The sequence below is a fragment of the Lacerta agilis genome, chromosome 6, assembly GCF_009819535.1.
Source record: "Lacerta agilis isolate rLacAgi1 chromosome 6, rLacAgi1.pri, whole genome shotgun sequence".
NCBI classification, from domain to species: Eukaryota; Metazoa; Chordata; class Lepidosauria; order Squamata; family Lacertidae; genus Lacerta; species Lacerta agilis.
In genome coordinates, this window is record NC_046317.1 from 4,010,946 (window position 1) to 4,037,091 (window position 26,146).

Here is a 26,146-nt window from a genome sequence, read left to right on the forward strand (position 1 = left end):
ATGAGGGTGATGGTGTAGGGAAAGGAAATGTTGTTCTGACTTGGTCTACTCTTCAGCATTATATAAAATGACACCATAGCAGGCCTACAGTGGTTGCTGGAGAATATCTGGCACTGACCTGACTAGGTTAAGCCATGCCAGGGCATTGACTGCCTTCACCTAGCCAGTGACTCTTTCTGAAATGCTGATTTCTCCCACTCTGTGTGGTTCCGCAATAGTTCTCCTGCAGCTGGAGAGCTTTATGCAGATGCTCCGGTGTTTTTTTCTTTCTTTTTTCAATTCCTTTTTACCTTCCACATTAACAAATACCCAAATGTCAAAGCTGACAGCTCACACTGTGAAAGTACAGGGGAGGATTTGACCTGTGGTGTTTGAATAAATATGCTGCAGGGCAGCTGCCAATGGATTTCTTTTACAATTAAGAGTCCAAGTACACCTCCTCACACACACACCCCACACCCCACAAAGAGAATGCCACTTTTAAGCTGGAAGAGCTATGTGTTAATATAGGGAAAGGAAAAAAGGAGCAACTTGGGTAGATTCTACACTTTAGCCAGAGAGGTAAAATCAATTGCACCAAAGCTTCAACACATGACACCCAAACCTGCAAGTGCTCTTCAAAAAGCAGAACCTTCTTAAAATAGTTGTATTTTGTGTAGCATGAAGTAAAAGGCAAAATAGGACATTTCCATAAACACATACAGTGGTACCTCGGGTTAAGAACTGAATTCGTTCTGGAGGTCCATTCTTAACCTGAAACTGTTCTTAACCTGAAGCACCACTTTAGCTAATGGGACCTCCTGCTGCCACTGCGCCGCCAGAGCACAATTTCTGTTCTTATCCTGAAGCAAAGTTCTTAACCTGAAGCGTTCTTTCTGGGTTAGCGGAGTCTGTAACCTGAAGCATCTGTAACCTGAAGTGTCTGTAACCTGAGGTACCACTGTATTCTACATCTAGTTTTCCCCTTTCCCCTTTGTAATATCTCTTAGGACTTGTCTAACTTTCTGATAACGACATCCCACATTGCCCTGCTCCATGCTGTTGGCAGTCAGGAACGAGGAGCAGGTAACACTGGAGTGTTTTGATTTCATAACATGAGACAAGTTCTACTAAATGGGAAGAGGAAAACTCTACAAAGGGAAGCTTTTTTCCTTGGGGGAAGTTGTGAGTTTATTGTAATGTCTAGTTTGGCTATGGTTAATGCACAGAATAGCACTGTAGCTTTATTTGGTGTAGGGTGAGTGTTAGGGGAGGGGTAGTACCTCTGATGGAGGGCATGTCATGCTCCTTTTGGGGTAGTTTGCCCACCTTTGGTCCCCACCCTGCACTCAGCTCTCACCTGTGGCTCCTAGAAGCTGCCAGCATGTGACAGCAGCCACACCCCGGGAAACAGCTTTGACTGGCTGGCTAAACCAGGTGAGCGGAGCTGATGGGTCTCAAATCCTTACTGAGTTAGGGACTTCCCCTGCATGCGAAAACAGGCTCCGGCGGATTGAGTGGATGAGACAACATATTGAACCTCTGCAAACATACAGGTCTTTCATGGTCATTCTCCATCATGAGATGAGAAAGCATCCTTGTGGCTACACAACGTTCCACTGAACCAAATTACTTGGCCACACCTCTGAAGTGGGAAAAATAGCCACCCAGTCTTGGTTACTTAGCTACAAGCCCGGGGTGCCAATCGCAAGTGAAACACTTGTTCTCCAAGTTCTGATCTTGAAGATGAATGGTGCCATTTGTGAGGTACAGATTAATGCCTCAGAGAAATAACAATGATTACAGTTCAATGCTGATCAGGGAAAAATTAAAGGGGAGAGAGGTATGCTTTCAGGATTAATTTGTAGAAGCTTCCTAGCAGAATTGCATTTTGCTGTGCACTTGATCGCCTCGCAGTGTTTTTCCTTGTCAACTTACACTCTGAAAGGGTTTTACAACCAGGAGCCTATTCTACCACAATGGATTTATTTGTACCACAATCTTAATTGAACTGCTGTGTCAGCTACTGTTTCTTGCCCTGTGGATTGTGCTATGGCATAACTAAACTGATGTCAGCTATTCATCTACTTGGATTCAATTTATACCCTCAGCCTTCTGCTGCTGAAAGAGAAATATTACCATGTCTGGTAAAGGTCCATGTTATTAGAACTGAAAATCCTCTCTTACCTGAGGAGATTTTGTTACTGTTAGACATGTAAGCTTTGAATAGTTATATTCCATGCTCTGTATTTTCACTCCCTAAGAAGATATAACTTGTCAATATTAAAATCAGCATTTAAATGATGTGCCTGCAAAACTTAATGGGCTATCTAAAATTATTTCTAAGAATATAAATAGTGTGCGTATTAACCAATGACACTGTTTGCTTAAAGGTCAGAAGCCTGAGAGTCAGAGACATTGCAGGGGTAAAGTCAACACAGAGATAAATAACTGCCATGCCAATATTCATCTGCTGTGTAGAAGAGAAGAAAAACCTTTAGTATGCACATGGTAATATTTGACCATTAGGTCCAGTCGTGCCCAACTCTGGGGTTGCGGCGCTCATCTCGCATTACTGGCCGAGGGAGCCGGCGTACAGCTTCCGGGTCATGTGGCCAGCATGACAAAGCTGCTTCTGGTGAACCAGAGCAGCACACAGAAACGCCGTTTACCTTCCCGCTAGAGCGGTACCTATTTATCTACTTGCACTTTGACGTGCTTTCGAACTGCTAGGTGGGCAGGAGCAGGGACCGAGCAACGGGAGCTCACCCCGTCACAGGGATTCGAACCGCTGACCTTCTGATCAGCAAGCCTTAGGCTCTGTGGTTTAACCCACAGCGCCACCCACGTCCCAATGCACACAGTAGCTTATTTTAAAACGGAGGAGCTACTCAAAGTCCCAGTTATTCTGCCTCTATATATAAATAGAAGAGAATTAAAGGTAGCAGTTAGGTCCATTCACAACAGCATAATGCCCTGAAGGAAACTCTACCTGCATAACCTGTTTTGCATAAAACAATACATTGGAAAAAGCATGAGCCAAAGAGACATATTATGGGCTGGCACAGACATAAGAACCCTTGACATGCCAGCTTCAGCACTTGCATAGCCTCAGAGCTGAAGGACTGTTTGCTGACTGATGCCACTAATAGCTGGCACATGATGCACTGCCACAATAACAGTTACAGTTATATTGGTGGTTCCACAACAATCAGGATATGTGACGTGTAGGCATGTGGCAATTCTATGAGGATAAAAAAGCACAGAACTTGATACTAAACCTAACAGGCAGTTTTCTGAGAATCTCACCAGCCCTTATTTTTTTTAACCTTGTTTAGTCCTTAACACTGCAGAGAGAGAGAGAGAGAGAGAGAGAGAGAGAGGATGTAGACAATATATGCTGAAGTAACAGAAATGGCAAAATAATAGTTTTATTGGTTGGGAGTGAGGCTTCTGTCCCTCCCACCATTCGTAGGGCCAGAACAAGTTATGAATAAAGAGCAAAAATTGAAGAGCAAATGCAAAGTTAGCAACTGGGCAAGCTTGGTAAATCTGCATCATTTATATGGGGCACAGAATTTTAAATGTTCCTAGTGGAAAATTGGATTGCCTGGGAACATTTTTCTTTTTTAAAGAACACAGCATGGTGGTAGTTACAGTCCAAGAAAGAAGTTTGTTTTGCAAATTAGCAAGCCAAAGTTCATGCATTATACAAGGACCATATTGTTTCTTGGAGATGAAAAAGATGTCCTCCTCCAAATGAACATCTGCAGTATCTTGATATATACTTTTAAATAAAAGGTAAAGGTAAAGGACCCCTGACAGTTAAGTCCAGTCGCAGACAACTCAGGGGTTGTGGTGATCATCTCGCTTTACAGGCCAAGGGAGCCAGCATTTGTCTGCAGATAGTTTTTCCGGGTCATGTGGCCAGCATGACTAAGCCGCTTCTGGCGAACCAGAGCAATGCACGCAAACACCGTTTACCTTCCCTCCGCAGTGGTACCTATTTATCTACTTGCACTGAATGCTTTCAAACTGCTAGGTTGGCAGGAGCTGGGACCGAGCAACGGGAGCTCATCCCATTGCAAGGATTCGAACCGCTGACCTTCCGATCTGCAAGCCCTAGGCTCAGTGGTTTAGACCACAGCGCCACCCGCGTCCCATACTTTTAAATAGGCTACAAATTAAGATTAAATGTTTAAAAAAATCATTTAATTATCTGCAGATGGAGATTTCTTTGAAGCTTTAACAGCTTTAATGGGAGATGGCATCTCCTAAATATCAGGGGCTAAAAATTATCAGCTAAAGCTAAATAAAAGAGGTCCCACTGGAGGCTTAGTGGCTTACATTTATTAACTTCCTGAATTCAAAGTATGCAAATTTTATCCCTAAAAATTAAAAATCTCTCAAGCATACACAATAAAGCTATTTTTTAATTCATCATAGAACCATTATAAGCAATGCCAGGGAAATCCATAATGAGACTATTGTTTTGACAATCAAGATGCAAAATACCAGAAAACAATTCAAGAAGACATTACAAACACTCTTAAGAATTGCCAAGCCAGTTCTGTTAATTTTATGTTATACTTTGAAGTGTGAGCATGCTTTAGGGCCACTGTATTAATCTACACAATACTCTAGAATGGAGGGGAGGTGTAGTCTTACCAACTGAAGCCTACATAAATGGCCAGGTCCCATAAATTTGGCACCATCTAGAAGCAAGGGCTTCACAATAAACTACCGCTGAACACAGCACTAGACATACCGTAACTGTCAGCATCTACATACTAACAGAAAACTCATTCTCTGAGCATGAACCATTTTGCGGTCAAAGCAGTACCATTCACACCTAAGCACTGGCAAGCCTGGGTGAACAGACCCTGTAAGCAGTGTCCACAAAATTTGGCTAACAGCTAAAGATTTGAGGTTGCCAGGATCTTGTCCCTCTTTCTCCAAACAGTCAACACACAAACAAATTCAGTGTCTCATTTAGACCTTTATGGTCTAGGACTAGGTCAATGTTGAGGAACCTGTGACTAGGGCTGGGCAGTATCTGCTTCCCAACATTGTAATATATATCACCATCTAAGCCTCGTGATATCCCAAAATAGTACAATGTCGGAAAGGGGGAAAGAAGGTGCCAGCCATGCAGATGATCAGCATCACCATGATCAGTTTCTGCCACTTCCTGGCGAGGCTGTGCTGACGGCACTGCCCCAGGTGGAGCGCATCAGCCAGGGCGCCACATGGCATAACACTGCAGAGCCCTGAGGCACCGCTGGGCTCCCAGGAGCTAGCAGTTGTGGCTTGCCCCAGCAATAGCCTTTCGCTGTACAAATGGCGGCTACCAGGAGCCACCCTCCAGAGCATCACGTGAGGCACAGGAGGTGGCCCTGTTCCGCTCAGGGCTTGGTGCGAGGGAGGGAGCAGCCCAATGCCACTCACGTGGCCAGGGAAAGAAATGAAGGTCTGGCAGGCAGGCAAGCCTCACAAATGTGGCAGACTCCTAAGGCCAGCGGCTGGCCAGCGGAGGAGGGAGTGGGCAAACATCAGGTGGCCTGGTTGGGGTCTCCAGATTGAAGCATGCGGTGCGGCTGCAGCCGGGGACAAGCAGGGATTCACGATACATTGCCTGCTCTGAAATTCTGAAATCACTCTCGCAGTTTTAACTCTGAACCAGTTTCAGGCAGTGTAATGATACATCGTCCAGGCCTATCTGTGACTCTCCCAATGTTATTAGACTACAACTCTTATCATGTCCGACCATGCTGGCTGGAGTTGATGGTGCCTGCAGCCTGGGCCACAGGTTTCCCACCCCTGTCCTTCCTTAGTAGACCTTTGTGTATCACAGTCAAGTCAGTTGCTCTTACTAAACTTCAAGCGTCTCTCTTATTCTGGCCCAAAGACAGTTATTTCAGGGTATTTTTCTAGCTATGCTTCAAGACAGCTCTGGCAAAACATGTATTTCAAACTAAGCTATTGAAATCAATTAGAAATCTGAACTGAAAGACCTGACACCCAAATCCACTTTTACTACATTATAAGAAATATGATGTGCCCTGGGGTCATATAAACAAAGTTGGAAGGGACCTTCCTGCTGCTCCTCAGAAGAGTCCTTGCCCATCTTTACATCCTGGCATCCCCTAGAGCAGAGGTTTTCAACTTTTGAGCCCACGGCTCCTATGACCAACCATAGTCTTTCTGCGGCTCCCCTGAGGAATACGAGGGAATCCCCACTTACTTTGGAGTTCCATTCCAGGCTACCATGTTGGGATTCCCTTGTTCTGCCCCTGCCCCTTTTGTGTGCCATTTCAGTGTGTGTGTAATTGGGAGCATGTGTGCCAGTAGTTCACAAGTGGGGACTCCCCTGTACTTGGTTAAAATTTGGACTGTTTTGTCATTTAGTGGTTTTGCCTATCCTTTTATTAAGAATTAAAATTTAAGCAGTACAGCTTTGAAAAGGCTGTTAAAAACTTATGAGTCATTCCATCACCCTGCTCAATGTTGCTTTCGTAAGGTGGCACCCAATTAAATAAAAACTGAAACACGACTCCTGAGCAGGCCCAACTGGCAGTGACTCAGGCCTCCCTTCAGCAGCTGGGATCATAGAGATGGGCTAGAGAGGTGCGCACACGAGCAGCACTCTTTCAAAGACAACCAACATCACATAGCACAGAGATACCTGTACATGAAAAAGTAGAGAAGCACATCTTATTTGTCTGTTCGAGTAGGGAGTTACCGGCTTTGCATTGGAAGCCGAGTTTTGTTTTCATCTGAGGGAGGGAAGGAAGGAGGAATGGGGGCTGGTGCTGCTCATGGCACCTTTGACCATCATTCAAGTCACCCCAGGGTGCCACGGCAGGCTGGTTGAAAACAACTGCCCTAGAGTTATTTGGCACCACAGGTCAACTCTGACAGGTGGGTGGGGACTACCCACATTTGAGAATCCAGGGTGCCATATTTCATTTCCAATGAACTCTCTTGCCTCCCCAAATTGGCTTCACAGACCAAGCCTGGCCCACAGGCTTGAGGTTCCCCACCTCTGCCCTAGAGATCATATGACAGATGATTAGCTAATTTAGTATTAGTGCCCCACTTTTATCACCAGGATAACTGACCATATAGAATAGCCCGCCCAATTATTAGCTACCTCCATCAACCAATACAGAGCATCAAAGGCAAAGGTGTAGGGTAAGACACTACTGTTAATCAGAATCCCCTTGGATCAAAGCACACCCACTGTACTTTTATCAAACTATTTGATATTTTAACAAAATATGCAGAATCAATTTAAACAATTAAAGGTTGCTCTAACTTTTGAACTTGCCCTAACTGCTAACAGAGGCAGGTAGATTCTCTTCGCAGGAAGAATACTGGGGGAAAGGAATATAAGAAAAGTTCGAGCATTTTAGGTATTTTCCATAATTTAACCCTTAGCTTTGTAACTTCCAGTGACAAGGAGGTATGGAAACAAGGAAATCTGCACCAGACGCAAGCCAAGCACAGTAAAATGAGCCTGAAGAAAGCAGTCCAAGAGGAGATAATGGATTTCTCTCATGCATCTTCTACCCTATTATGAAGAAGTTAAAATCAGAAGTGAGAGGGGAAAGGCTCGTGTCATAGCCTGTTTTTAGGTACTATGGCAAGAGGCTGCCATCGTATCTTCCTTATTCCCACATGGAACCCTTTCCCAGTACCATGGAGACCAAAACAGAAAAATGTGCCCATATGATGATGTAATTTTAACGTTCTGTATTTCCCCCCTCATTATGGAACTCACTGAGTTCTCCAATAGTTCTCCTGTCTAACCACTGAGCAGACCCAGACCTGCTTAGTTTCAGAAAGGTGGTGGTGCCATATCCCATCAGAACACACACCTCAATCACAGCTCAAGCAATCAGTTCTTAGTGTAGAAAGCATAGCAAAGAAAAGGGGAAAACCATGCATGTATTGCCAAGACTGAGAAACATGCCCTGATGGGGTGCCATGTCCTTTCTTTCTCTCTCTCTCTAGCTCACTAATGAGGCTGTGGTTTTCTGAGCAGCTCTGAAACAAAGTTTTGCCATGTGGCCTTTAGGCCAACCTAACATTCTGCCTATGCAAGAGTAACCATGTGTATAGTTGAAGAGGCCAAGCACTTATTGAAAATCACTGTAAAGCTTCGCAATGAGTTTTTAATCCTTTTTGTAGGTTATATTACTCCTACCTAAACACACACTTTTGACCTCCTATGCCACACACATTAACAGCTACTGAGAACATTCTTAACCACTCTTAATAAATACAACTTGCTAGTATCAAAGGACATCACAGTAGACCAGTTATGGACCTGTCTATCAGTTACCAGTGCAATTTTAGAAATAATTTAATTCTGCCTTCGACTAGAAAAACACCAACATGTCAGGGGGAAACGTAATATATGGGAAATTATGGACATAAAATCCACACAGATACGATTTTTTTCGGCTGTTTTATCTCGCTTGGGAACAATTCAGTGGCGTGAAGGAAAGAGGGAATGAAATACTGTTGGATAGAATGACGGACAACATCAGAGGGGAGATGGGAGACATCGAAGGGCTGTGGAAGGCAACGGAAATAAGAGGCGGACTAAAATTCCTGAAAGCTTGAAGCGTGGGAAGTCTTAAAAATTAATAATTCGGCAGTTATTTGGATCTATTGGATTATATGGATTATTTGATATTTATATGTAAAATTGAAATATTGATGTGATTGGTATAATTGGAAAATCTAATAAAAATGATATTGGCAAAAAGAAGTATTTAATTCTGCCATACCCTTGCACATCTCTACTTCAATTATTTAAATAAATTCCTAAAAACCATTGTCATTCAAACATAGCAGACTCTTTATTCATCTTTTATATGTCTTAGTACTGACATTCACATGGGGGAAAACATTAGAAGTTGTTTAGCTGCATTAACTGTAGACCAGTATCCAAATAAGCTGACATTTTTACTCATTTATCAAATTTCTGAAGACTGCCAGTGTGCTCAGTTATCAGTAGGCCAAATTGTCTGTGCAGACTCTTATTTTCAAAAGTTGTTTTACATACATGACATAGTAAGGGTGTGTGCCACCATAAATGCTCCTAGTGAGAACTCTCAGCCAATTTCTGGTCCCTGACCCATCTGTACAATACATGTGTTTGGTACAGCCAGATATTTTTGTCCATACAACAACAAAAATGTAATGTGTGAAATAGCTTTTAAGACCAATTCCCCCCCCCCCCACTATTTACATATAAGGTGTTCACCACATCTTTCTAACATTTTATATTGATTTTATATTATTCTAGGTAAACCTGAGGACGCAGTCTAAACTACTGAGTCTCTTGGGCTTGCCAATCAGAAGGTCGGCGGTGAGACGTCTGCGACTGGACTTAACTGTCAGGGGTCCTAAATTACCTTTACGTAAACTGAAGCATATTTCTATTGATTAAAAACAACAACCCATTGTTGATCTTTATTTAATATCAACATTTGCTAAGATGCTCATAGAATAATTCAGAAAGAAAGAATGCCTCAAATGTTCCTTTGTTGAGCCAAAGTGCTATGGATCTGCAACAGCATGAAATTCTACTGAGAGGCTGGATACAGAACTCATATTCCAAACAATACAATGTTGATTCCAAAGTAAACAGAGGTTGCCACCTTGTGGGCTGGTAAACTACAGCTATTAATTAAATGATATATTGTTGTTATACTTCTTGTGAGATCTGATACAAAAGGTGAACACATGTTTTGGGAATATTTTAAGAAGCATTAAATAGCATCCTGCCTCTTCTTGTGATTTATTTGAAAGGGACTGAAAGTGTTTGCTGCCAATAAAAGCAGCATGTAACAGATGTTATCCCATTTACTCCATCGTTCCAAATTGGCTGGGGTGACCAATGCAACTCCAAATCCAATGCAGTAATCAGAAGAAAATCACAGCAGCAAAGCAATAACAGCAGACAGGGGGAACTGGAAGTAGTCAGAACTTAGCAGGGGAGAGAGAAGAGCCTTATGATTTAGCTTTTCCATAGGAAATAGTAACTCCTCTCAAATGCATCTTCTGATCTCAAAATAAAAATGGAAGAACATGCTAGTGCAAGCCTTCTTGAGAGTCCTGGAAGACCTGATCCCTGCCTTGCAGGCCTTTCCCCCCTGTCCTGGGAGAGCAGGACCCTGGCTGACTCCAGCTACCAAAGTGAGGCTGCTGAACAGACTCTTGGGATGAAGTATTGTTTTAAAATGTTTTGTTGGGGTGGGGCGGGGGTGTTGCTGTTATTGATATTAATTCTTTGTATCTTTATTTTAGATCTTATTATGGTTTATGTGAAAACTGTTCAATTTGGCTGTGTACTTTTTGATGTTTTATTTGTTGTTTGTGACTACTTTGTTATGTTTGTAATTATGTAATTTTTTATGTTGTAAGCTACCTTGAGCATGTTTTTAACTAAGGAAAGGCAGAATACAAATAAATTATGTATGTATGCATGCATGCATGCATGCATGCAGATTCACTTGCAATACTGGTGCTTTCTGTTAATATACTGATCTTCTTAGTCCCTTTTTGGTCACAACTTGACATAGTTTGTGGTTGTGCCACATGCCAGCCCCATCTCTATCCGGAGGAATTGTGACTGCTCTGTTAGCCAGCCCTCAGGCTTGAGAACGCTGCTTTAAAATGCCAGGTTGCTTTTACATAATATCTCTCTCATTCATGATTTGATTGTGGATGAGGAGGCCGACCTGGTATGTATTACTCAGACAGGGGTTGGTGGGACCTTTTTTCAGCCAGAACTCACTGGAACTCAGTTCCGGCATCTCTTTTTTCTAGAAAAATAGCACTGTGGCTGGGTAAACAGAGTGGGTTTGGTCTTACTCAGCTGTGCCTACCCGGGTTCTCAATGCAGCATCAGTCTTGAGGGTGGGGGTGGGGGAAGGGCTGTATCCCATCTCTCTCTCCAAGCTTCCTGCCTGCTTGAGTGGGAATCTAGAGTGAATGTGCCTGGCATTGGGCAATCAGGACATATTAAGGATTCTGCTGGTTTACCACCCACCACACTGTCCAGCAGTCTTGCTGCCTGCACTGACAGAGGTGGTCTTGGAAGTGGTCTTGAAGACTTCTAGACATCTATGCTGTGGGAGCTGAAAGTTTCATGGCAGCCATGACAAAAATGGGGCTGTCTCAACATGTCACAGGCCATACACACATGGGAGGCCACACCCTGGATCTGGTTTTCTCAACCGGACAGGAAGAGTGTGATCTGAGAGTGGAAGGATATTAATATCAGTCTTTTATCATGGTTGGATCGCCTCCTGAGGAGTTTTAGGTGTCCAGCAGCTTTTCCCCTCTGCAGAGGTAGGGGACCTATTAGGATGGTGCACCCTCAAAGGCTCAAGGATCCAGTTGGTTTCCCCATGATTCTAGGGAATTGTCCCATCTAATATGACTGGGATTCCTGTTGAAACACTGCCTGATCTGCAGAATATACAGATGGCCCAGGCCATTGACACACTTGGCCGAGTACCCTTTCCCACTTGACAGAGCCTCGCTGGCTCCTAGGTGTAGAGCAGAGCTGAGGGGAATGAAACAGACTGGGGAGACAGCTAGAAGGTGGCCAAGAAGACATACTTTTGCTGCTTCCATTACATCCCCACTGGGTAATCCAGCAGAGCTTTTCTAGGTAGTATGAGGACTTTTATAGTCTGACCCAAGAAGGTGGCAGAACAGACAGTGGCCAACAGTGACTTGCCTGCAAAAAACTGCTTGCATCCATCCAAACCAGCAGAGCAAATGGTCAGGGATGATGGGAGTTGTCAGTCAGCATCATGCTGAGTTATCGTCCCAAATGTACCTGTTTCATTTTCTATGTGCCCGTTTAATTTTATTTTCCATTAGTTTTCTATCCAGCTATTTGGTCATATTCTGTTATAAACATGTCATATTTAAAATATTATTCGGCAGTTTATTTGGATCTAGACAGGAGGTGCATAGACAGTAAAGAATGTAACCAAACTAAACGTTTTTAAAATTTTAATTAGTATGTCCATTTATCTAAGTAATGGACACCACAGCATTTTTTTTAAAAAAAGATGTCCTTCAAAAATTTATGATAGGCAAGCTCTTTCAATCATTTTTCATTCTTCAATTTCCTTTATGAAGTTTCCTTATCTTTGTGAATTTCTACACTAGGAATTGCTAATTTATTCGATTGCAAACCAAAATAAATTGGTTCTGCGACTTACCGACAAATTATGGATTTAACAAAAAATAATTTAGTTGCCATTAAACCATTTTCTTATCAATGTAACTTCATCATGTCTACATTCACACCTAATCAGAAAGTTACCGGTATACGCATTTGTTTTAACAGCATGTTTGGTTCAGCACTTAAGATCCTGAATCCTCGAAGACAGAGCTATTACTGAAGTTGATTATATTACTTCCCAATGCCTAATTTAGCATCTTAAAAGAATTCAACTGCAAGGTGTTCAGACGTTATGAGAGAGAAAAAGCTCTCCCAAGATACTCAGCTTCAAGCTGCGTCAATTTACCTCTTCTAAAATAAAGTTGACATTCTAATGGAAATGATCTACTTACGGCATAACAGGAAAGAAAGGCAAAAACAGTGAGCTGTTTAAAAAATCCTGAAGTACACTACAGGCCAATTATGTCTGTTTCTGACTGCAGGTTAAACATGTTAAACCAACTATATTTATTTTTTATATATTCTTGCTAGGTAGATTGGAATTAGAGGAGATGGCATCTTTAAGAGAGTGGTGAGTGGTGTAGTGGTTAGAGTGGTGGACTCGTAATCTGGGGAACCGGGTTCATGTCTCCGCTCCTCCACATGCAGCTGCTGGGTGACCTTGGGCTAGTCACACTTCTCTGAAGTCTCTCAGCCCCACTCACCTCACAGAGTGTTTGTTGTGGGGGAGGAAGGGAAAGGGGAATGTTAGCCGCTTTGAGACTCCTTCGGGTAGTGAAAAGCGGGATATCAAAACCAAACTCTTCTTCTTCTTCTTCTTCTTCTTTAAGATTTCAGCGTTTTAAACCATTTGTATGTCTTTAATACACAAAACATTCTTGAATATCTCCAAATACTCAAGTTTCTTCCTATATTCACTGGCCTCCCAACTCAATTCAAACATACAGCATTCTTTCATGGATTATGCTCCAAACTATTCTACTCACAGCAAGTTCCTGCTGCATGCCAGTGCCTCATTGGCAAATTTAATTTCAAGCCCACCCATTGATTTACCAAGCTTAAGAAGGAGACCAAGAAGGAGAAATTGTGGGCAGCATTCATGTAGGCAAAATATTGAGGCCAAAGATAGACCCTCAAGTAAAGGAAGAACTTTGCCCGATCCTATGAAGTCCCATTTTGTAGAATTTCCAGCATTTCAACAACATTACGTTTATTACCTGGATACTATGCTGGATCCATTGTAGAGGTCACTAGCATACGACAGTGTTGCGAGGGGTCGGACAGAATTGTAGCGAGTGAACTTGGATAGACACTCCTGAAATTCATCCAACTGGCTTGAGGTTCTGCTGTCATCTGGAAAGGTAGGAGTAGGGGGGGAATGAAAAATAGGGATTTTTAGATGGCAGAACACTCGATAGCCTCAGCAATTAGTGTAACTGGCACATTATTCAGTGAAACATGTTCTGACTTCCCTAACCACACTAACATTCTGGCAGCCAAATTCTACATCACTTAGTTTCTGAATAGTCTTCAAAAAAGGCAGGCACACACTAATCACATCGCAGCTGTCTAACCTGGATGTTATTAGCGCATGAGGCCAGGCCCATCCTTTCCAGAAGGAATCACAGCCTAAGCAGATACTACTTTCGCTGTTGGTTCAGCAATGGCTGAACCAGCAAGTTCTTCCACCTCCTCCCTTCCTGTCCCATTTTAGGAAGGGAGGAGAAGGAAAGCCTTATTGGTGGTGCAGGACAGATGACAGGGTGCCCTACAGGACCCCCACAAAAAGTAGTCACCCTAATTCATACACCACTTCCCAGGACAGACATTAATACAGGGACAGATGAAAACAGAGTAGGAAAGGCCACGGAGAACTTTGAAGTTAAAGAAAACTAATCTACCGGTATGTTGATTGCAGATAGGGACAGCAACCTATGTAGGGAATTTAAAAGAGGAGCCCAAGAGGTGAATGCTGTTGGCAGTGAAGTTTTAGATATAGACATAGGTAAGTTTTAGATATAGACAGAGGTGGCACAAGAGAAGGCAATTAATATATTATTTTTCAATGTTTTAGAGCATTTATTCTACCATATGGTTTCTCAAGATGGTTCTGGTAGGTTTTAAATATACATATAAAAAAAATCAATCATAATGAAAAGCTGCAATAGTCAAGGAAAGAGAAGACTAGAGGTTTATGCTGAAGTAATTGTGGGTGGGGGCTGAGAGAAGTCTGCCGTGCTGTATAGTAAGTCAGACTGAATTTGGGGGACAAAGTAGGGACAAATTAAATAAAGACAAAGCTTTGTATCTGGTTGCAGGGTGGAAGGCAATAATATGAACCATGGAGAGAATTAATAAGGAAGTGGAGGCCAGACAAAACTACAAACCAGAAACAAATCAATATTATGGCAGTGGGTGTCATTATCTTGGTCGCCTAGAGAGAAATCAACCTTGGTGAGTGGCAAATTGCCATGCTGGACAGGAGAATACAGGTAACTGGATTATGGTAAAGACACAGTTAAGTAGCCCATTCAGTAGCTAACAGGTATTCTACCTGATACTCGAGTCATCCTGGTGGAAAAGTAGCATTGCTCCAGATCTTCAAAATGGGCTGTAAGCCTCTTCCTCCTTGATGCTAGCGTACTGTTATACCAAGGCTGCTTCTTAGCCTGAAAGAAGGCGGGGGAAGAGAAAGGCTGTATGAAGAAGCAACTCCTTTGGCAGATTCTACTGCTCAACGAATAAACAGTAGATAGACATTCAGATATGCTAAGAATCAAAGAAGGGTTAACATTTGTATTTGCTTCTGATTTGTCGGTGGTCCACACGGGACGTCTTTTACCTATAATCCTTTTTATATGAAGGTAATAATGACAACAGATCTATATTCATGCCTCCGGCATAAGATTTGTAAGAGAAATATCACACAAATCAAAGATCACAGTATTCCAGTGAACAGATGATACAACAGCAACTTCTCTAATTCTTGTCATACCACTACAAAAGAAATGCTACCCCGGCAGTCCAAGTTGGGGGGAGGGAATGGAATGTGTAAAGACTACACTAATCATTTTCAAGGAAACAAATGACCAAGAAATACTTCTTGAGTTCCCTTTCCCCCAAAGGCAACTTACAGAACTACAGTACTTCAGAGCATTCAAATTTCAGGATTAACTGCTATCTTGAATCTTTCTATGCAATTTCTTGTTGCTAATACAGCTTTTAGTAGAAACACAACACTTGCACACTTACAACTCAACATTTTAAACTCAGATAAGTCTAAATAAGCAGAATAGAATTCAAAATTCAAAACTATAGGCTTACACTCACAGAGGTGAATCTAAACAAACAGAATATGGTTTAAAATTGGGAGGTGGGGGTATGCAATGCTAAGGCTTCACGTTTTCAATATCCAAACTTTACCAGACAGGATAAAGTTTGTGGGTCCTTCACATTTCCATGGCAGTCCTGAGTTATGTATAGATCTGTGGCATTTATGGATAACTTAACTATACATTTTCTTGGAAAGCGAGAATCTTTCCTGCCTTCTCATCCCCAGCTGATTTTGCAGTCACATGCTACTTAATTATAACGGTACTCATGCAGAACTCAAATTACCAATGTAAATTCTAGAATATGTATACCAATAAAAAAATAATGATTACATTTTTGAAAAATGTTAACAAGACTGTGGACTCGCGACTCTGCATTTCATATACTAACATCAAAAATCTAATAAGAATGAACGATGAGTAGGTTCCACTTTGATTTGTATGGAATTTGGTTTAAGGTGTGCCCATTTAGAACAAACCTCAATCCGATTCTATCTGTACTATGGTATGGGTTCCAGGACCACTTCCAAATGAAATCAATCCACCCCTTTGACCCATTAAGGATATAGTTTTAAAACAAGCTGATGTCACACAAAAACTGAACACACCTCCAAAAAGATTACTAGGTGTAGTTTGTTCAAAAGTCAAAGCAACACTGAACTCTAAGTGAACCAGAAGACTGCAGCTGCCAACTCTTGCATGATAGTATTGTACAATGTACCTTTGTATTACAACAAAACTAAGAGCCTGCTCTGTTACTAAATGATCAATCTGCCATGATGCATCTTTGATGAAATTAAGCTGCTTCACATCACACAGCCTGTTTTCTTCAATGATCTGTTCCCTCTCTTGCTTACCATGCTATCTCAAGTAGTTGTATTCAGTATACAGCAGGAAGTATTCAGAAAAAAACTTCATTAGGGCCAAGCTAAATACAATGCAGGAAATATACAAATCTCTTGCAAGTATCTGAAGGGTCAATAGGGAAACCCATACTGGATGAAGATTAGGGCACCAGATTTCCCCACTGCACTGTTTTCACGATGAAAATATCCCCAAATCTATTTGCTCCATGAGACAAAATATATACTCTCTGCCCCACAGGGTAAACAAATTTGAAGGGTGCCAAAATAGCTACAACTGTGGTTAATTGTAACTATGGATAAGGAAAACAAACCAGCTTCAAAAAGTATGGTTTGAAGTTTGTATGCTTTTACTTGCCATATTTAAGACTGTCTGGGTATAGACAGCACAGCAAGCTGTAGCTAATCAAAAATTAACTTCTCCTTTTAGCTGCATCAGAGAAGAGGAGAACTGTGTAAGTCTAGGAAGAGACTAGGCTTATTCTTGTAACTATGGTTTAGCATTATATCCTGATCAGCATATTTGAAAACTGTAAATGCTCTGCATCTAACCTACAAACTAGTTTTGGCTCCTCACCATAATTATTTAAGAACATCCATATCACCCTCCCAGATTGAGCTGTCTGAGGTCAACTTCCCTGTCTTTGTGCATGGCAATGTTTTTTTCTTACCTGGGAAGTACTGCTAAATCCAGGAGGTTGGCTATATTCTGTAGAATCAATAATGCTACTGAAAAAAATAAAGAAAATAATCTACTTAAGGGGTTAAAATATATAGTGCAAGTCATATACATTTTCGCCAATGCGCAACTTTAGCAGCCAGAAAAGTCACAGTGTCACCATTTGTCACCAAGGAACATCTCTAACTCAGTCTACCTTCTACCTACTCTACTCTTCTACCTTTCTAGAAGCTAGTAAATGGCATCCCAGTGCATCTCCTAATACTTAAAAGAGCAAACATTTGCCTTGCAACTGGGGCTTAAAGCTCACTACAAGCTATCATCACAGTAACGTGAAGCTGCCAGGAAAGCAAATCTTAAGGCATTTAAAGGGAGGTAGTATTACACCTTGTCGGACATAAGAGGTTGACTTTGTTGCTGATTTTATTGTGGTTTGCTGTACCATACACCTTCCCTTGCACTACACTCCCCATTCTGCCCTGCTTGAGCATGCCTCCCCTCCCACACCATCCATTTTGTATGGAAATCATATAGATTACTATTTCCTTTCACCATTCTTCTATTCTTCTAATCAATAAAGTGTGATCATTAATCAAAATGTTGGTCTTCATTGGCAGAAAAGGTACGGTTAAGGTGGGAAGGAGGGGCAGTTTTGTTACCTAGTTGACTTTCTGAAAGTGCTTACTGATTATCGGAATTGTGTTCAAGTGGGGCTGCTACACAGGTAAATTTGCTGGAGTGAGTTTGGGTGTTTTGCCATTGGAAGCTAAATGTAGGTTTCGGGACTTTGATTACTAGTGACAAGGATCTTCTCTTCAAGGTGGGAACAACAGAGGCCCTAAGCCATTTCTTGTTCCATGGTGATGTAAGAGAGAGAGTTTTCCCTTTGGGCAAGTATATGTTTGGGTAATTTGTTGGACTGCAAAAAAAAAAAAAAAGTCTCCCAAGGTTTTATTCTTCCTCCTGGAAGATTCAAATTCCTGGCAAAATGTACTAGCCCCAAAATTTTGGGGAGAAGCACAAAGTGAACTCTAGACAGTTGCTCCAAAGGGAATCAAACCCTCGGGCTGCAAAATATTTCCTACCCCCATAGGGGCCATTCCATGAAAAATGAGCCTGATAAGAATGCTAGATGAGCACTGGACTTTGGTGAGGAAGATTCCAAATGTGCAGTCTAACCATTTTTTTAAAAAGCTAAAGACAAAAGAAGTTTATTTTATGGACCTTCTTTTCAAAAGTCCACCCATGTAGTCTTCACAGAAGTGTTCAAGTTAAAAGTTTTCTGATGACTGTCCCACCGATGACAGCATTTTTTCCTTAATTTTGTATCGTTAAATTTCTTAAACTTAATTCCTGATTGCATAGTTGTAAGCAATAAACATTGATTTAAACAGATATGCTGAGTTTATCATTGATTCACCTCCCAACTCACAGAGTTTTTTCCATAAATCAAACTTATCTCAAGCTCCATGTCCTTTTTTTTGTCCCACCCGTGACAACACTTTTAACATTTAATAAAATTGTCAAAAATATCCATAAAAATAATAAAAAATTAGTAAAATGTTCAGTATCTTATTAAGAACATAGTTTTAATTTTGGTTGTTAATTTTTATGTATATTTACATTGTTACACATGTGTGAATAGCAAAAAACATGGTCAAAGTGTCCCACCCGTGACAATGGAATGGCCCATAGGACACAATCCATTCCCACTACTTCTATACAAACTGTATTTCCTTCCAAAAAGACAGAAACTTTAGTAAAGCAAATGAGTGTAGACTATGGCAAGGGAAGGAGGGAAGGGGGGAAGATAAGGGTGGAGCAAGTTTTGTTTTGGTTTTATTAAGTGTGTTCTATACCAGACATCTCAGCAAACAACAGAGCAGTACCTGTGGGAAGGTGAGGGAGCTTCAAACTGAGGCACAGTGCTGTCCTCACTGACTGGTGAATACAAGCCACTCATTTCCTGCAATATAACCAGATGCAGCTGAGTAATTATACAAAGGAAGATTTACACCCCCATTAACAGCAGGCACCTTTAGGAAGGTATCACTTAACTCGTTATTTTCATTTCAACTCGGCTAGTTTCCTAGAACATTCCTAGCATTTTCTGGAGAAGCTAATGCTATTTTCTCTTTTTATGGTGCTGAAGCAGCTAAGCCACACTGAGCTTATCATCAAAGTGCTTTATGCCAAGAGCAGGCTGGTACAATTAGGACCAACAGCTTCCATCTGAGCCTTTTAATATCAGCCCAGATGGAGGAAGTCAGCTGTTATCTCTCAAAATGTCCAAACACTTTTATAAGCTTAATGGTGAGACAGGAGCTCTGACATATGATGATGCATTTGAATAAATAGCAAGTTCATTCCAGCATTTCTAAATTAGCTTCTCAAGATAAGTGAAGCCTACAGGGCAGCCTACCTGAATAGGCTGACAGGTAGCAAAACTCTTAAATTGGCAGGGTCAAACTGCTTCCGGTTGTTTCAAAGTCCAAAACTAAAACTATGGTTAAAAGGTTATTATGTTTTTTGTGGAGAAAATACATACCTAATGTACGGTACTTCTGGAAGCTAACTAGACAGGATTACTAAGCATCTTTTCTCTTACTGGAAGAAATTTAACAAGCACCTGAATATTAACATCTACAACAGAATAGGTGGCAGTTCCCTGTAGTCTTACACAGTTACATTACTTATGTAAATATAAGCAATATGTGGGCACTGCTAATCAAACATGTTTTTCCAAAAAGAGTCCCCATGGTTAGCCTCAGTCCAGTACTTATACATGCTGCGACCACATGGGATCAGGAACTGCCACGCCACTGCAGTAACTTTCAAAGCGGGGCTCTTATTCCAGAAAAACAGAGGGACAAAGTAAACAGAAGGGGCGAGATCACTATTCCTATCTACTTGAATGCTGCCACTTGGATGCAGCGTTTTCTTTCTGGCACTATCATTTTATGGGCTGAAGGGAAGTTCTTGTTGTTGGTATCTGTCTCGAGAGACAATGGGGTCCAAAATGCTGTGTTAGCAGCACCGAAGTGACCCGTCTGGGGCTCAAACCTGGGCGGTGTGTATGGAGGTCCTGGGTTGCCCAGACAACAAGACCCCCTTCTCGGCCTTGCTGATGTGGGCCAAAGGAAAGCGGAGTAACACATTTGGCACCAGCTTGGCGTACAAGGTGCCACCCAACTGTCTTAGGAACTTCACTCTGAATTTGTGTAGGTTGCTCATTGGCTTTTTCCTCTCCCGAAGATAGCCCACAAGGCAGCAGAGGTTTAGAATCAGAGTTTGAAGTGAAGTATGACCCATAATAATTATTATTTTTTGAGCCATCTAGGATTATGATGCAACTCCCAATACCTCACAAGCTGAAGCACACAGAAAGCGACACACAGAGAAATAAATTCTGAATACACTGAAGGTATACATGTATTTGAAATGCCCTCTCATCAAGCAGAAACTCAAGCATTCAAGTGAACAAATTAATCAGAAAGCTTAATCTGTTCATCTTCCTCATTACTGAAGTAACTGCCATAAACTTAACACAGCAGCTCACAGCGATGCAGACAGCTTAATGGAAATGAAAAACTGCTCAAGTTGCAACAATGGCTGGGTTGCAACCTCACCTCCACTCGTTTGATATCTTCTTCCAGAACACTCAGTTCCTTCTGGATCTGCTCCAGTTGCTGTGGATGAAAAAAGGGATAAGCAAAATCTAAGCCAATCTGTACTGGAAACACTGACATTGGCATAAAATAAATCATTTTCCTTAAAGAGAAGGGAGCGCAAATGGGTTAGGAAAAAAATACTCATCTCAGGTAGTCACTGTGCCCAAAGTAATGTGCATTATATAAACAAACAAAAATGTCACAGGCAAGAACATTATGTTGCATAGCTTCAGTAATAAAGGGGCCCAACATTATTAAACGTTAATATGTGGTACTCTTAACATCCAAGGTTCTTAAAGTGATTTTAAAAGCAATTATGCTTCACATAATTAGAAAGTCACTGATAACCTACCCAGCACTTGTACAGTATTGCTATAGCCTGTAAGATACCGGTAATAGCAAATAGGCAAAAAGAAATCCTTCAGAAACAAGTAAAATAATTCAACTTGAACCAAGCTGAATTTAATTTGCCTAGTGATGAACATTCTGTTTATTTTGGAATTGGCAATGCATCGATGTTAACATTGGGAATTTCAAATCTTTTGAAAGGAGCAGCTAAAATACAACTAGGCATTATATCAAACAACTAGCTTATATCAAAATATGTCACGTCCAGGGCCCACTAAATCCACTGAATAAAAATCAAAACAGACTAATTACTAGTAAAGAAGAGGAGGAGTTATCTAGACACCATCAGATACTTGAATAGTGGTATCAATCCATACTGCAGAGTAGCCACAATACTAAGGCTGCCACCCATCTCTTAAAATGCAGAATCGTCTTGTATTTCAAAGTAAAATACTAAGCCCTGTATTGATTTAATATGGGATGCAGTTTGTCCCGTATTTGAAGTCATCCTCCCATCCTCCATTCCCTCTCCCTCTCCACTCGCTGGCCCTTTAAGGCATTTCTGTCCTGCCTCTCCTCCTTCCACCATTTTTGTCCCTGCCATGTCGGTGGGCAGAGCTAGCATGGGCAGAGAAGTCCTAGCTTTCTTTGCTTCATCATCTCCCTGAATCCATAATGTCCCAAGTTCTTCACAAGGATGGGAACATCCCCTCCCCCATCCCCAAAAGAAGGACCTTTGCATTGAGGAATTTCCCCCATCTCTCTTTCCACCAAGCACTTTTCCATCTATGGAACAGCCCACCCTCCCCAAGAAAACAAGTCTCCAAGTTGTCTCTAGTCCTCTGCCTCTTCATTGCTCCCTGCGTCGTTCAGTTCTCTCCCCTTCCTTACACCTCTACTCCCGCATCCCCCAAAAGAAGCTTCTTCCTTGTGGCATTCTAATCCTCCCCCCTCCCATACTTCAAATAGCCTCTCTGGGTTTCTCTTTCTTTGCACCTGTAAGAACCCCCCCCCCTACACCTCCAGCCTTCCCTCAGTCCTCTTTGGTCTCCTTCTCATTTGCTTTCTCTCCCTCAATACCCTGGCCGGCTCCTCAGATCTGTGGGACCTGCCCTGCCTTACACACAAACCCTTTCCCCCCTTCTTAACCCATCCTGACACCCCACCCCCATTTTCGTTCTTGGGGTATATATGTGTGCAGTCAGCACATCCCAAATGGGAAGGGTCTGTCCGCTTCCCTGCTGACATTAAGCCTCCCCTCTTTGTTTGCCTGGCAACAGCCCATTCTGCCTTGTGTGCCCCCCTACCCTGGCTCTGCTTTTTTTGCTAACTGCAGCCTCTGTGATGTACCTCTGCAACAACTTGGGGAGGAAGAGAGCCTGCCAATGCATGCAAAACTCTCTATCCATGCAAAGAGATCGGTGCCTGCTTTGCTTTTTTTCTCTTGCAGGTCTTTTCAGGAAGGTAGACATGATGGAATGGCAGGAAGGGTCCTCCTGGCAGGCTTGCAAGAAGGAAAGGGAGTCTCTTTAGGCAGCAAAACTCCCTTGAGTGGTTTTCCCTTCCCTTCCCTTCCCTTCCCTTCCCTTCCCTTCCCTTGTTTCTGCCGCATGTAATGGGCTCTCCCTTTTTAGTGTCCAATAAGCCAGACCCTTTTAATAGGATTAAAGACCAAAGCTGCGAGACAAAAAGCAACAAGCACTGGAGCCAGGTTGAGGTTTCCTGCTCGCCCCCCATTTCCAAGCCCCCTACACAGACCCATTTCCCCCTCTCATTAGTTAGCTGTCAGGAGGAGGACAAAGGATTGAGTCGGCTCCTTATCAGCCAGGCATATTTCAAAATTGGAGCACTTTGACTAAAACAAAAAACAAAACTGCTTCAATTTGAAAAAAGGAATCACATTATACTATTTCCAAAGTTACTCTTACAGCTCTTGGGGTCAGTCCCCCCCCCCCACAGAGAGAGAGAGAGAGACAGACAGACAGACAGACAGACAAGACAACTTTCTTGTGATGCAGAAAAGCTTTTGTGGTCAGAGATTTTAATTGCGCCTGCAAATGTTTACAAGCAAGCAGCACTCTCACTCCAGCAGCTAGCCAGTTTTAATGGCAAATCTCAATCAATGGCCGTTAGATTACTACTTTTGTCACAGAAAGATCTTTGCAAAAATGTGGCTGCTGAGAGTTGCCCTCAACACTTACAGGGCACAGTGTCAATGGACGCCTTCAAAACAATCAATAAAATCTCCAGGTTTTATTATCAGCTTCAGCACCAAACTACCAGCATGAGAGGTAAGTGTGACCCTTTGCATTATTCGTAGGATATGTTTATCTGCCAGGAATGCTTTGATGGTGTTTCCTGCTTGGCAGGGGGTTGGACTGGATGGCCCTTGTGGTCTCTTCCAACTCTATGATTCTATGATTCTCACACAATGTTTCATGCCACACTGGAATGTTACAACCGATCATCCACTAGTACAATAGGGTGTCCAAAGACGCATCATGTGACATCCAAACCCACAAAGTATAGCATACAATTCCTAACTGTATCACAATTCCAGATCCTGCGTTTATAATACAGACACACATGAGGAAGGAAAGAAGTGCTCCAGCAATATGAAACAGGCCACACAGTGTTTTAGAAAGTAACATTACATTTGCAGGGTTCTGGATAGACTAAAACAAAGTGATAACTTCTTCACCAAAGGACCACTCACCAGGGAATTAGACAAGAAAAACCTGACTCAGTTTGGCACATTGAAAAAAACGAACCAGAAATTACCCCAGACACTCTTGCCCAGAATTTAGAAGTACCATCAATAAGATATTTAGTTTTCAAGAAGGTTTTGCAGTGTTTACTTCTTCAGTAAACACTGTTGCAATCTCGGACCAAGATTCCAAGCCAGAGATCACTCTCTATTACCCGATTCTAACCTAGTTTTCTCCAGATGTTTTGGACTACTATGCCCATCAAACTAAGTCAGCATGGCTAATGGTCGAGGATGGTGACAGCCATAATTCAAAATATCTAGGGCACCAGTTTGGGAAGACTATTTTATTATTATAAAACTCAAGGTGCTGCGAACACCTGTAACCAGGTGGTCTCAATATGCAAAATCAAACAGCGGATGATGATAGTTTTTCTTCATTTTCAAATATTGGGGGGGGGGGGGGCACAATGCCTATGAAATCTTCAGGCTGAAAAACCTAGGATGATGTGAACATCCCAAACAGCATCTCTTCCTATGAGACCTGAATCTACCCTGGATTAAGTGACACATCCCCAGCTTGTCTAAGACATCGAGAGGGGTAGCTTCACAACTGGTAGAACCCACTACTGCTGCCAACAAGGAAAACCGAAGCTATCATCTGTGCAGTAAATGCAATAATGGAAAAATCATACCAAATATATGCTTCAAATGATTGTTTCATTTGACCTACTCATACAGTTGTGAAATGTGATGGGTGTACTTACATAGGCACCATATGCTTAGGTTACAAAGTCTATAAAATGTATTGTTGCCAATAATTCATTTTATGTTCCAGAGTGGCATCAAATCTGCCCCCAGTTATATGAACACTTTCCAACAACCATAAGGATTATAAAAGCACCAAAAAGAAAGCTGATCATAAAGCAACTGTAGTTTTAAGTAATCAACTTCAGAGCATTTCAATGCCACATTTTTCAAAAGGCAAACAAATGGATGGATGCTTATGTAAATGAGCATTAAACCAGCAAAAATCCCTGCTGCATGCTATTGTAGCTATTTTCATCTAACTGAGCAGTGAAATTGCTGAAACATTTTTTTAAAAAATAAGGATAATGGAAAATTTATTACTGAAGCTAAAAGCCTACCTTGGGAATACAAGAAATAATCAACTATCTGTGATCTGAATGGTTTTTGCCTTTGTCATTTCTCCTCCCCTATAAATCAATCATCCTATACACATGTGTAAATGACCTAAGCAACAATGTTTGACATGAAAAGTGATTAGCAGGAGCTAACAATGGCACTGGAGAATTCATGCTTTTATTTGTCCACAATTACCACACAATAACTAGTGACAGTCTCTCTTTCGCTACTTAACATCTTCATTATGTTGACGGAGGACCAGCAGTTGAATGGATATATTGAGGAAGATGACAACTCCAGAATGTTCAGCATAAGTACTCAGCTAAATAAAGTAACGCAACACTTCCAGGGTAGCTGCCTTTGTAACTGCTGCCTTTGTCTCTCCTTTGGGAGGAAGGGCACCCTATAAGAAACTTAATGAATAATTTTCAGCTACCCAAAATATTTTTCATAATGTGTATAAAATAAGCTTCACTTAGGTGAGCAGGCATTATAGCGATATGCTCCTGCTCACTTAAAGGAGAGGGTTAGGCCTTAACTGAATCACAAAACTGTAGAGTTGGGAGGGACCCCAAGGGTCATCTAGCCCAACCCCCTGCAATATGAGAAACCTGCCCTCCTTGGTATATCCGGAGAGGATTTTAGTCTATGTCAACCCAGAAGCAGCAGAAGAATGCAGAGCTTAGGCCTTTCCTAGCTATTCACTCCTCTTGGCAATTTTACAGAATGCTACTACCTTATCTTCTGCAGCCTTGGAGTCACTGTACTGAAACTGAGATGTACACCAGTTCCACACACCTCCCCCAAAATTATTCTCTTGCTGCCTCACTATTACCAGCTCTCTCTCGACATCCACTAGACCATGGCAGCTAACAATTGGGTACTGCTAAGTGGAAACCTTGCTCTGTTTCCAGGCTTGTTAACACTGCCAACTTTTTAAAGTTAATCCTTTCAAGCTTCTTGACTAGAGTTTAATTATGTCAATTTATATATATTGTTTTACAGATTTTTTAAAATAGCTGCATTTTTACTCTTATAATCTATCCAAGGAAAGCCAATTGGCTATTTAAAGTTGGGCTATACATTTCAGGAACAAATAAAAACGTATTTCCACTGTCACACACCTTTTTGTTTTCTTATGATATTTGGGAGATCCTTCCCAAGGGTTCCAAGAGACCATTCCAAGAAGTCTTATGTCTTA

At 41.7% G+C, this 26,146-nt stretch overlaps 1 protein-coding gene across 3 annotated transcripts in view; it reads right to left on the reverse strand.

Moving 5' to 3' along the window:
• The window catches only part of COP1 (COP1 E3 ubiquitin ligase), a 101,745-nt gene that overhangs the window by 60,957 nt on the left and 14,642 nt on the right, over positions 1–26,146 (reverse strand). For 2 of the 3 annotated variants that reach the window (XM_033151260.1, XM_033151263.1), the window contains exons 7-11: positions 20,703–20,762; positions 18,963–19,039; positions 17,066–17,123; positions 14,754–14,868; positions 13,417–13,552 (exon numbers count right to left, since the gene is read on the reverse strand). In XM_033151260.1, coding sequence (XP_033007151.1) covers positions 13,417–13,552; positions 14,754–14,868; positions 17,066–17,123; positions 18,963–19,039; positions 20,703–20,762 — 446 coding nt within the window. The remainder of the gene's footprint in view (positions 1–13,416; positions 13,553–14,753; positions 14,869–17,065; positions 17,124–18,962; positions 19,040–20,702; positions 20,763–26,146) is intronic. The other variant, XM_033151262.1, reaches the window with a different exon arrangement.